Source organism: Sebastes fasciatus, chromosome 1, assembly GCF_043250625.1.
Source record: "Sebastes fasciatus isolate fSebFas1 chromosome 1, fSebFas1.pri, whole genome shotgun sequence".
NCBI lineage: Eukaryota > Metazoa > Chordata > Actinopteri > Perciformes > Sebastidae > Sebastes > Sebastes fasciatus.
The window spans coordinates 18,082,968-18,096,446 of NC_133795.1; the positions used below are offsets into that span (position 1 = coordinate 18,082,968).

At 39.8% G+C, this 13,479-nt stretch overlaps 1 protein-coding gene across 1 annotated transcript; it reads right to left on the reverse strand.

Moving 5' to 3' along the window:
- Positions 1–67: 67 nt before the first annotated feature.
- LOC141767423 (uncharacterized) lies at positions 68–13,046 on the reverse strand. The gene is made up of 5 exons (XM_074634704.1): positions 12,772–13,046; positions 8,631–8,719; positions 4,505–4,595; positions 1,589–3,542; positions 68–853 (listed from the first exon to the last, which is right to left on the reverse strand). Exons 1-5 carry the CDS (start codon positions 12,845–12,847, stop codon positions 757–759), a joined length of 2,307 nt encoding a protein of 768 aa, XP_074490805.1. The 5' UTR covers positions 12,848–13,046; the 3' UTR covers positions 68–756.
- Between the last annotated feature and the right edge of the window lie 433 nt (positions 13,047–13,479).

Sequence of the window (13,479 nt, forward strand, 5' to 3'; positions counted from 1 at the left end):
GTAAAGCGCTTTGAGTGGTCGGAAGACTAGAAAAGCGCTATATAAGTCCAAGTCCAAGTCCAATTGCGTTGCCTGGCAACCGTTTGGGTCCATGTTTACTTCCTGTCAGCTGATGTCATTAACATACACTGCAACAAGATATAAACTGGGACACATTTAGAATGTTTACATTTAAAACCGTGTAATGGGCTAAATATTGTATATTTGTGACATCACAGATTCACCGAAATCCTGAAAGCTTGTTTCAATAGCACAATTTCTGAATACGGGCTGTGTGCATTTCTCTGTAAATTGAGCGCTTCGATACTTTCACAGTATTTATAAAGCACTTAAACCTGCTTTATAATATAAAAGATATAAAAATATGATTTTTTACAATGTGGGACCTTTAATTATGAATATTAACCATGTGGCAATGAGGCTGATTAAAAGCTTTGGTTAAAAAGGCAACATATGCAACATATACCTCTACACTGAATAAACAGCAGCAGCCAAAAAAAAACACTTTAAAAAAATGGACTAACACTTAAAAAATAATATACAAAAACACGATTTGACAGTGATAGCGTGTTCTTCAAAGATTGAGAAATACATTCAGAGTACATTCAGGCTATTGTTATGAAACATTTTTAACATATTTGCTAACATCATTTGTTCAAAGTGCTCTTTTACCCCCATTGTACAAATTCCCTCTGATGCAAAATCGCATCATCCCATCACGTGCAATTTGTGCTAAACAGAAGAACACTTATCTCATTAAGGATCCCCTTCACTGGCGAGAGTAATAGGCTGTTTGGTTCCAGGCCGAATTGTAAAGGTCTTACCGTGCTGATGTTTTGACTGCGTTCCGTTGCTGTAAAGAAGAACACATTCATGATTATGAGTTGATACTGTACACAAACAAACACTGGGGTTATTGAGTGCTGCAGGGATGACGTATTTTTGTAGAACAACCAGGAAGTTAGCATCGCCCTGGGTTCCCTCGATAGAAAGCCAATGGGATTTTTCCATTGGGTTTTGGATTATTGCAGAAAATAAGCTCTGTGGCAAACACACGTTTATGATACTTACACGTTTTATTCAGCAAGATAATGTTAATAATATATAATAATAATGTTAGGATATAAACGAACTACAGCACGGTCGCGAGTATACACAACGAGGCTGTAACGGCGGACGAGTCGGCGTGATGACGTTTAGTAGTCTCATTTAGCCACTTGTTAGCAACCGCCTTGTTTAAGACACGTAAACAGTGCTCGAAGTGGGCCAGTACTCCCTTTTGTAAAATAATTAGTGAACTGTTCATAACTTTTTTTTAGTTGTGAACAAATATAATTAATGGAACATTATTTAAAAGGTTTCTGAATCTGCCTTTTTGATTTACAGACTATGATTTTACATTTCCAGAATAATTAAATGTTCAGACGAAGGCTGTGATATGTCTAAATAATAATATAATTATTCAACAATAGTAAGTTAGAGGGTCGTACTGTAAAGGACAAAGGGAACCGGAAGTGCTAAAATACTAATTTCCAGGTTTTAAGACTCATTCCTGCAACACTCTATAGTCATATTCGAGCGCTCTCACCTGGTGGGTGCTTTCACTGGGGAGGTCTCCTGAGACTTCCTGAGCACTTTAGCCTCCAGCTCCTGCATGTTCAGGGTTGGGACTTTGTTGACCACAGGGTAATTCTTGCTTTGTGGTGTGGCTGTGGGGACAACAGGGACCTTGTTGTCCTCCTCGGACAAGGGGGTGCCCCAGTCATCGGACGTGTACTCTGCCTCCTTTGCTGGGGTCATTCTGTCTTCCATTTCCAACATCTTCTTTTGTAAGATGCTGAGCAGTGTGGCCTGGCTGGAGGAAATAGCGGGTGGTAGCTGAGCAGGGGCCGCCTTGGGTTTCGTTGGGATTTGCAGCTTTGATTTGACATTGATGTCAGGAGGTGGGAGCTTTGGAGCTGCTGGGGGTTTGGCTTTTGGAGGAGGAGGTGGAACATGATATGGAGGGAGAATTTGTGCCTTTTTCATGGGAGGGTCGGGTGGAGGCATGGAAGGAGGGGGCTCCATAAAGTCGTCAAAATCACCAAACTCTGGCGGCGGAGGGAGTAATGGCATACTCAACTCCTCAGGCTGTGTGGGTTGAGACTTTGAGGGGCTTTGCACTGCATTTAGCTTCTGCTCAACCAGGTTGGTGGTCACACTTGGGGATGAAGCCATCCTACTGAGAGCTGAGCTGGCGGATGGCATCTGATACTTGACCGGAGTAGGACTGCTGGATTTTACCGGAGTCTGAACTGTTTGCGTATGTACCACAGGACTGACGGACTTTAGACTCTCCTGCGTTCTTTCGAGAGATGTTACAGAAGAGGATGAGCTGGACCTTGGAGTGACGATAAAGGAATTGAGACTCGAGTCACTCGGTTGAATGCTTGCACTGGGCTGCTCATTTGTCTTGGCGCTGTTTTCCCGCGAAAGAGGGTTACTCGATTTATATTTGTCTCTTTCTTTAGCTGCTAGTAAAAGAGCCAGAGGAGAAGCTGAAGGTGCATCTCGTGCACCGTTGGTTTCACTACTCTTCAGGTTGCGTAGTTTACAATCTATCAACGGACTGAATAAGTGAGTCTGACCTGGAGATCCTTCGAGTTTGTCCTTGGTGGGCTCAGCTTTCACCGGAGTACCCATCAGTTTTTGAAGCAGTGGTGACGTCTGATGTGGAGTCCGGAGAGGTTTGTCCATTTCTGGCTGTGCTGAAACTATCTCCGTTTTAGCCTCCTTGTTTGGCTCAGGGAGGGGTGATTGAGAGGGTTGGGTCACTCGTACGTTCTCCATCAGCTCCTGTACATCTCTGGGAACTGGTTTAGACGGTGAAACCACTTTAGGGGCTTTCCCATCCACCTGGACAAGCACTGGGGCAGAGTTAACAGACGCTGAATCTTCCAGGAGTAACATCTGCTTGGGTTTTGTGTCCTGCTCTTCATACCCACTGAGGATTGAGGTCTGAGGAACATAGTAAAGCTTTGCTGTGTTTTGGGGATTGAAAGTAGACAGTGTGGGTGTCTGCGCAGGGGGAGTTGGGGCAGGAGTCACTGGTGGGGATTCAAAGGTGGACATAGAGGACAGTCTAATGGGTTTTGGAGGTGGTTTCTTAAGAGTCTTGTGTTGCCTTTCAGAAGGAGGCTCTGGCGGGGAAAAGGTTGGACGCTCAGGAACTTTCAGTGGCGATGAAGCAGAAATGGGTACGGATAATTCAGAGCCACTAGAGGAAGTAGACGGAGGCTTTGGCGGAGCCATTGGTGGCGGTTTCATGAAGGTTAAGTCTTCCTCCTCCAAGAAGGGTGCCGGTGAGTTCGGTGTTGGAGCAGGCTGAAGGGTTGCCAAGTTTAGACTGTTCAGGTCACCCATGAAGTCTAGAGGAGGAGGGACAAATGCCCCTGGAGGGGGTGGAGGTGCCATAGAGGGAGGAGGAGGAACAAATATTTCCTCCTCCTCCACAAGGTCAGGCACAGATATAACAGATCCATTGGACAAGTGATTTCCACCGACTACGGGAAAAAAGAAAAGAGAGAATAATTGGTAAAAGTTCAGAACTGTTGTACACTGTGGAGCAGGAACAATATTTCACATGTTTTAAGCATACATACAACATACTGTAGAAGTATTCATAAGTATGTGAGAAATGTTAAAGAGGACCTATTATGCTTTTTCCCTATACAGTTTTTTGTGCATGTAAAAGGTCTGCAAAGTTACAAAGCCCAAAGTCCATGTCAAAGGGAGTTACTCTCCCCCACAGAAACACTACTCCTAAACTGCCTGAAACGTCTTGACTGAAGTCCTGCCTTTTCTTCCGTAACGTGGTGATGTCACCAAGTAACACATTTGCATAATACTTGTATAACAATACTTATACATGTTCTAGTAGAAACCCAAAATACAAGTATGAACCTGAAAATGAGCATGATAGGTCCTCTTTAAGTATTTAAATAAGATAATAAAATAATAATAATACATAATGGATTGATCCTGGATACAATCAGGCTTCTATTCTACATTAACAATTCACTAAAAAACTAGAAATAACTAGATAGATCCTAAAGAATCAGCAACATTTAAAAATGAAAGAAGTCTACAGTTTAAAGTCTGATAAACAAGTGATATACAGACGTAATCTTACATAGATTTAGAATTGTTCACAGCTAAAATTAAACAAATGATAACCACTTCTTTTAATAAATGCAAACACTCCCATTCTGTAAATATGCCTGCCATCTGGTATGGCGGTTTGGACACAATCAGGAGGGTTATTGAGCAACAGCCTGGACAAACATTTACCTGCCCTGCATTTTCAACCCTTTATGGAGACATTCTGGTTGTTGTGATCCATCAACTGAGTCTGAGTAAAGGCGCCACAAATGATCTGGGTCCCTCAGAGTGTAAATAATGAAATGCTAGTGTGTTGCATGTTAAACTCAGAGTACATATTTGAGGTAGGTAGACAAACTCTCACCTGAACCGTTGGTCTTTGGACCGTTCATAGGGGGGAGGTCGGGGACTGTGGGTGTCGGGACGGCAAACGGTGAAAAACTCTCATATGAGGACTGTGAGGAAAAAACAAAAAAACATCAAACTGTTGTTATTTCAACATCTGAGACACAAGAAACAGAACAGCATGACATATACATGACATAAACACTACATCCTGTTCGAGAAGCGCTGCCAACTATTCACCGCTGGAGTGAACAAACCAGTTCTCAACAGAGCTCAATGTACCTTTGAAACAGACAACGGCATTACTTGTGATGTTATTGGCATCTACAAATGTTGCAACCAAGTATTTCCACTGGCTCTCAGATCTTGGTTTTATAATATATATATATATATATATATAATATAATGAATATAATAAAATGTGCTCTGACAGAAAATAAAAGTCATTGTTTTACTATAACTCACTATTCTGTAACAAAATGTATGAATTTGTTATGTCTGTTTCCAAATAGTGCATTTTTTAGGCTGTTCTTAGGTTGATTAAACTAGAGGTGGAGGTTTCTAAAGAATCATTTTGTACACCGTGCTTTCACATACTTCACTCATGAGAAGCACGCAGTGATTCATAGGAATATGATTTATCACCTTGTCCTAGTGTTAACCTGGGCCTGGCTGAGAAATCTGCATGCCATCACTTACATACCTGTGAGTGTGTATGTGCGTGTCTAAGAGAGATTTGCTGTTCATGGCCAGAAAGCCACCAAAAATAAACAAAGACTGTGTTGACACAATACCAGTCCATGAGAGTTAACCGGGTATATGCCCTTCAAAAGGAAAAAAAGAACACTCCAACAACACAAAACATATTTTTACTGCTGTACCTCTGGATGTTTTTGTGATGCAGACTCTTTGAGTAATCTGCTAAATGCAATAAATTAGCCTGGTTATTAATTAGGATGTAAAAGTTGCTAGTATACTGCTTTATGTATAGTGCTTCTCAGCACTTTAAATGCTTGTATTCGAGATTAAAGGTGCTAAATGCGAAATTGGGAGCATTTCTATTGCCTCCGCACGGGTCTCAACATGGCGACGGCTGAGCCGGCAGGTAGTAGCTAGAGGAGAGCCAGCAAACTGGGGAAACTCTTGCAAGACTGTTAAGGTTAGGCATTGACTTCGAAAAGCAGCGAGTCTGGAAGATCTCAGATCAGACTTCGCAATTTGCGGGCTCCCTTCTAGACACGACCAGCCGGCAGCTCGTAGCGAACAGTGCTAACAGTGTTGACCTGGGGGAGAACCGGGGGATAGTCACTATGTTTCCGCAACGGCGCCGTTGGTCAAGGCGGCGTTATCAGCTGTAACCACCATATGAGCGCAGTGCAGAGCGGCTCGCCAGTGAGGCACATTCACATGCACAAACATGCGCTAAAAGGCATGCAGGCTGGCCATGTCAACAAAGCACGGAGAAGCTCTGATTACAACACGCGCAAGGGAGAGCGACTTCATTCTCTGCTCAGGGAGACATTACTCCTCTATATCTTTACATAGCAAATAGTTGTTTGCTGCAATGCTAAAGGTGCTATTGATCACATTCAGCCAGTTGATGTCACATTCTCCCTCCTCGTTCCCTTGCATTTACTTCACAACAAGTCGTTGCCAGGCACTTACCGTCAATCTCAGCCATTTATCCATTTTTTACACACTAACTGACGACCCAGAGATACCACGTGATACCAACGTTGTTTTACTATTGGCTCACAAGCCTCATTAGAGGTGGAAACCAAATGTTAGATATTCTCCACACAGATAAACAAAACAATCATTTTGGACCCTCCAAAATTTTTTAAATGATTAATTCACAATCATAACAAGTTCTCTTCAGGAAAAGCAATAATTTTATTCAGCACCTTTCTAAAGACTCAGTGGATGTATTATTATTTAAAAAAAATATTTGTCTACATAAAAATGCTGCTCTGGATATCGTATAGAGCACCTTTAATTAAATTGGACATCTGCCTGATATCACGCCTTAAAGAACAATACTCTCTTGCCTAATAACCACAGGACACTTGTTAGCTTCTCGGAAAGGTATGAACACTGCACCACAGGACGAGGGCGTGTCAGTAAAGATGGCGTATGATCCGGTTTGATTTCCTCTCTTTGTTACCGTCACTATGACTCACTTTCATCTGTCACAGCCATCTCAGCTGTCCTACCCATGTGCTGCTGGGTGTGCCACGTCCAACACATGCCACAGACGCATTCACAGAACACTCCCAAACACTGAGGTGTGTGAACCAGAGCAGAGATAAGCTCTTTATTTATATCTGCAACATGACGATATAATTGGAGGCCTGACAGCCATACGGACTGCTAAAGCTACTAGTTAAGGTGAATCTTCCTAAACCACTTATAAATGAAAAATACAGCATTATATTGGGATATCCACACTTGAGATACACAGTGGTGGAAGAAGTATTGGGATCTTTACTTAAAGGAGACATATAATGCTCATTTTCAGGTTCATACTTATATTTTGGGTTTCTACTAGAACATGTTTAAATGCTTTAATGTTAAAAAAACACATTATTTTCCTCATACTGTCTGTCTGAATATACCTGTATTCACCCTCTGTCTGAAACACTCCGTTTTAGCACCTGTCTCTTTAAGCCCCACTCCCGAAAAAGCCCAGTCTGCTCTGATTGGTCAGCGTTTTCTGGTCTTTCGCATCAGCGCTGTCGCCGTCTTCACAGCATCACTGCACCGGGGGAATCACTGTGTGCGTCGACTAGACGGAGTTTAGCGGCACTTCTACAGGTGACTGTATAGTTGTGACATCACAACCTTACAGAGGACCTGACGGCTCATTTAAAAGAACAGCTTCTGAAAACGGGCTGTGTGCGTTTCTCTGTGGATTGAGCATTTTGATACTTTCTCAGTATTTATATAGCACCTTTATAATCAAAAAAGACATCTCACTTTCTACAATATGGGGCCTTTAAGTAAAAGTACCAAAACCACAATGTGAAACTATTCCATCACAAGTAAAAGTCTTGCATTCAAAATTCTACTTCAGTAAAAGTAAAAAAGTGTTATCAGCAAAATGTTTTTTGATTATCAAAGGCTAAAGTGCTAAACTAGACACTTTTTTTATATAAGGGGCTGCAAGCCAAAAAGGTAGAGTACCACTGGTTTAATCCTTAACAATGTTTTGTTTTATATAAACAATACATTGTTGAGGATGGTTTTATATAAACATATTATATCTTTTTATGTAAAATCTAAATCTGAAAGTAATCATAATTTTAGCTGTCAGATAAATGTAGTTGAGTAAAAAGTATAATACTTCCCTCTGAAATGTGGTGGTGTAGATGTATGAAGTAGAATCAAATGAAACTACTCGGGTAACTCAAAATAAATAAAGTACTTGAGTTAATGTACTTAGTTACTTTCCACCACTGGTGATACTTTATCAATACACTGGAACCAAATATGGAAGTTTCTATTAAATGTATGAATCACTGACTGTGCAATGTAATTTGCATTTTTTGCAGTAATTTCTTCACATAAAATTTTCAGTTTTAAAATTCCTCTGAATTAAATAAATGATTACGGCACTGTACTGTTTATGACTTACTCTTGATTTTTGAAAACGAATTTCCACATTTAGCTTTTGTTTTACAGTACGTACTGTAATGTACCTAGATGGTGATACCATCTTTACTGTGGACAACTTGACGTGATGATATCACACTGTGAGTTACGCCATCTTTCACAGCGTCAGTGTTTTCACTCCCACATGAGGACATATTGTAGTTATTACAGACACCAACATCTCTGACTGGTGTCAATGCTCAACTAGGAAAATTACAAATTATTGATTAACAAACACTTGGTAACATGTCTTGTGCTTGTTCGAGCTGACCCAGATTCAAACACAGTCAAACACTAAACTGTCTTTTATCAGTTCATTTGCATCTGTGCAGCTCTGCAGATTACGGAGTACAAGATGAAGTAATCCTTCAGTTGGATAAACGACGGGGTGGAGTCTGCTCAGAGTGACGCACATCTTGTGTTATTGCAATGTCAGAGTGATAAATGTCAATGTGTGTAGTATATGCACCATGAAGCTTTACTGAGATACTCACAGCGTAATGCTTGACGGTGGGTCTGGCCCGCACGCTGGCAGTTCCTGACTCGGGGATCGCTGATGACCCCAGCACCAGCTCCACATTGTCTGAGGAGATAAAAAGCAAAAGATTTGTCATTCCTTTGTGAGCAAAGCAGGTTTCAGTTCATGCTTTTATCCATCCAATTCATGCTCAAAGCTCTGTGAATAATTTGGCCAGAGAGGACAAACAATGTGGTTAGTGTAAGAAGACACGGATGAACACGGGCGGATCATTTTCGATTGAAAAGAACAATAAATTCACATTGTTGCTGTCATTATGAAGTATTTATGATTATTTTTTCCGGAAATACATTAGTTTATAAAATACCAAAAAGCCTTTTGAGCACATTTTCACCATCCGAAACTGCACCGAGTCCATTAGCATACTGTTCTCCTTTCTGGTTAAGATTAGAACATTCTGACCATTGTGCAGGTAATGAGATACTGTTGCACCAAAGTGGCCTCTTAGTATCTGTCACTCAACCTAATGATCTACAGTGTGACCCCATGTGCTGTTAAAGGTAGTTTTGTTGTTGACAACTAAATAGCTACGGGCAGCTGAACAGATGACTATAATCTTTGTTCATATTTCAACCTTGTGTTGAAGTGAAAGTTTAGTTAAGGTGGTAACTGAAGTTAATTACAGCAACACAACTTATTAGACACATTAAGACACAATAATATTAGGGCTGTCAATCGATTAAAATATTTAATTATGATTAATCACATGATTGTCCATATTTAATTGCTATTAATTGCATATTAATTATAATTTTTTATCTGTTCAAATGTACGGGTAATGTAATGTAAGGGAGATTTGTCAAGTATTTAATACTCTTATCAACATGGAAGTGGGCAAATATGCTTGCTTTGTGGAAATGTATATATTTATTATCGGAAATCAATTAACAACACAAAACAATGACAAATATTGTCCAGAAACCCTCACAGGTACTGCATTTAGCATAAAAAATATGCTCAAATCATAACATGCCATCTCAAACCCAAAAGCTGTCAGTGTGTCAGTGTGCTGACATGACTATGACTTGCCCCAAACTGCATGTGATATCAAAGTGGGCATGTCTGTAAAGGGGAGACTCGTGGGTACCCATAGAACCCATTTTCATTAGCATAGCTTGAGTTTAGAGGTCAGGGGACTCCTTTGAAAATGGCCATGATATTTTTTCCTTGCCAAAATGTAGCGCAAGTTTGGAGCGTTATTTACCCCCCTTTGCGACAAGCTAGTATGACATGGTTGGTACTAATGGATTCCTTAGGTTTCAGTTTCATATGATGCCAGTATCTTCACTCTAGCTTTAAAACTGAGCCTGCTACAACCTCCGAAAGATTGATTGTTATTATTGTGTTAACTTTGACAGCCCTAAATAATATTAATTATATTTCCGCTTATGATTCAGGATTTGAACATTTCTTGGGATAAATTTAGGTTAAAGGTGCTAAATGCAAGACTGGGAGCATTTCTATTTCCTCTGCACGGCTCTCAACATGGCGATGGTGGCTAGCAGCTAACAGTGAAAATAACGTCAATAGTGCAGACAGCACTAACAGTGTTAATCTGAGGGGGAACTGGAGGGTAGGTGCTACACTTCCGCGATGACGTGAGGGCAGCGTTATCAGCTGTAACTGCCGTATGACAGCAGTGCAGAGCGGCGGTCGCAGTGGAGCACGCTCACATGCACGAACATGCACTAAAAGCACATGCTGCCCGCCTGGCTATGCCAACAAAACACAGAGAAACTTGGATTACAACACACACAGAGGGAGAGCGACTTCATTCTCTGCTCAGGTAGACATTACTCCTCTATATCTTTACATAGACAATAGTTGTTTGCTGCTATATTAATGCTCTGGATATCATATTGAGCACCTTTAAATGAATTTAAGTTGTCGGCTAAAAATGAAAGTTTTCAATGAAAGTTTATTTATTTATTACGCATTTATTGTTTGTACTGCAAACAGCAGAGCATAATGATCCTGCAATTTGAAGTCAAAGCGTCAAAATAGATATTTATATAATTTGTCAATGTTTTGTGGAAATGGTCAGAAAATGTTCTTTTGGTCTTAATCTCACATTTGTGTTCAGTTCAAAGGGGAGAGGTGAGTTGAAAGAGCACTGAGACAGTCACTAAACATATCCCCATCCAACTTGAAAGAATGAGAAACCGTTCTGCTAAACTAACTGTTAATCTCAGATGTCACCGCGGTCGACTGGAGAAAAGACATTCCTTTTTCGTACATTCCTTTTTCATTCCCATGTCAGTCATCTTTGTTTGTCCAATAAGTGACTGATGAAGGAAGCTTGTCATTCAGAGCCACTTAGTCTGCATGTCATGTCTGCCATCTAGAGCAACACCTTTCATTGAAGAGACACCGAAGGAACGCAAAGTATTTTTCCTTTACCTAATAAGTATCACGTTGTCCCTGTGATGTTCACGCACTTTAGACGAAAAATATGATTGCGTCACTAAAAAAAGAAATACAACTGTGTCATCAACTCTGTATGAACGTCTATAGAAAGAATTTGCCGTGGTGTTAAACCAGTCTAACCAAATTATTAGCTTCCCTGTTGTGCACCTGCCTAATTTAAATAGGCAAATATTCTCTCTCATGATGCTTATTTGCATAGTAATCCATCCAGTTTCCTGCTATCGTCAATCAAATGGTGGATATTGTCTGATTTTAATTGAATATAATGGTGTACTGTTTGAGTTTCCTTGTCGTAAAGGCTATGCAATATAATTCTATGAATAAATAATCAATATTTCACGCTCAAAAATGAACTCAAGGTCCACTTACTATCTTTTTCTAGAGCATTCTACTGCATCTCATGGTCTTCCTTCGCAAATGAAGATTGCTCAGCTGTAATGGTATGTATATATGCTGTTATATGTTGTTTTACTATGATCTTAAAGTACTAATATGTGTTCCAATGACAAAATATCTAATCTGTATCATCATATTTTCTTCAGAATATTTAAATTTAGGGATGGGCGATATGGATAAAATCAAATATCACAATGTGTTTGGTAAAAATACCTCAATATCGATATTGCGACGATATCGTAGAGCTGACGATTAGTGCTTTTACAAAATATTTATATTTACACAATTTGATTTTTATTAAATAATCATCAGTAATGTGGATATACTGACTAAGTTGGTAAAGTAAAGACAAATAATAGAGCAGCTAGAACAATCTGGTAAGTTCAGAAAATGATATCCCTTTATGTAGCCTTTAAAACCAGGAAAAGACAACACTTATGTCGTATTACGATATTACCAAAATCTAAGATGATACGTAGTCTCATATAATAATAATAATATGAATAATCTTTATTTATATAGCACCTTTCAAAACATAGTTACACAGTGCTTTACAATAAAAACAGAACACATTTGTGTCCTAAAAGCCAATAACTAAACACATACAAACCCAGAGAGTCATAAAATATAAATAAAATCACAAAAAATAAATTCTTAAAAAGTGAGTTCATATCACGATATCGCTATAATATTGATATAGTGCTCTGCCCTTCAATAATTGTAGGTGATACCACAATCACTAGATCATAATTTTAGAAAAACTACACTTTGTGTCTAAACTTAAATAATACTTAAATAAACACAATAAAAGCAGCTGCTTTAGACATAATTCCAATTACAGACTATTCAATCTTGCATATTCAGTTACAACCAAACTTTCCCCACTTGGCTGGAGTTTCCTAAACAGTTTCCTCAAAGCATTGTTAAGGCAACACTAAATCACACTGAGTGAACACAATTGGTGGAGGACAGAGGGTCAGTGTGTGAGTGGAGCCAGGTATGCAGCAAGGTCACAGATTTACCATGAAGGAACTTAAACATTAGAGAAGCAGGTATTTCATGAATGAATCACACACACCTGTTCATCAGGACATGACATTTAAATACTGAAATACTGCTGAGATTTCCTTCAGGAGGTATATGAAGTGGACATATGGGAGCTCCGTTTGTCCATGTCAACACCAAGTACAAAGGTCGTGTTATTCTTCAGTAAATAGTTGAATACCTATTATTCTCCATTAAAGCCAGTGGGCCCAGTAAAGCAGTGTACTCACCCATGTCTCTGGCTGGCATATTGGTGTCGAACAGAGACTTCTTTCGACCCAGAAAATGCAACGCTCCCTTCTTCATGATTATTTTATTTGGTAGTTAATGTGTTGATACGTCTGGTCGGTTCGTGCTGGATTATTGACGCATCTTGAATCAACAGGTAGATCCGAGGTAAAGCGCAGGTGAGCTATACTGTCGCGACAGGTGCACCGCGCGCACCAGGTGAACCTGACTCTTGTGAGGTTTGGTGGTGCAAACTTTTTCGAGACAGACAGAGAAAATGGAGCTAAACCCCGCCCACTCCCCTTTCACTGTGCCTCCCTGTGTTTTTATTAAACACTCCCAACAGGTGAGGCCTCACATTCCTGCACAAATCTCACCTGCGCATTCATTCAAAGCACACTGTGGTGTATGTCTTCTATACAGTATATCTACATGGCAGCAGGGCTGACTGATTTGGTAGAAAAATGAAGCAACTATTTGATGAATTCCCATCACAAACATGTTTAGGAACAGTTCAACTATCCAGCATCTTGATAAAATGCCAAATGGGCTTTTATTTTGTAACGGTCATCAAAGTGTTTGGACTTTCAACAGGAAGTAAAATGTTGATGGGAAATAAGATGACTATTCTGCTCTCATGGTTATAATAAAACAATCATTCTGATCATAAGGAACTAACATTATTTATTTATTATTATATTATTATTTTA

What these genes read in the sequence shown, in the direction of transcription:
- LOC141767423 (XM_074634704.1), bottom strand. Translation starts at nt 12,847, where the DNA reads ATGAAGAAGGGAGCGTTGCATTTTCTGGGTCGAAAGAAGTCTCTGTTC. An exon ending in TATGCCAGCCAGAGACATGG is followed by an intron (nt 8,720 to 12,771) that starts GTGAGTACACTG and finishes TTATCTCCTCAG; the next exon opens with ACAATGTGGAGCTGGTGCTG. An exon ending in CCAGTGAAAGCACCCACCAG is followed by an intron (nt 854 to 1,588) that starts GTGAGAGCGCTC and finishes TCTTCTTTACAG; the next exon opens with CAACGGAACGCAGTCAAAAC.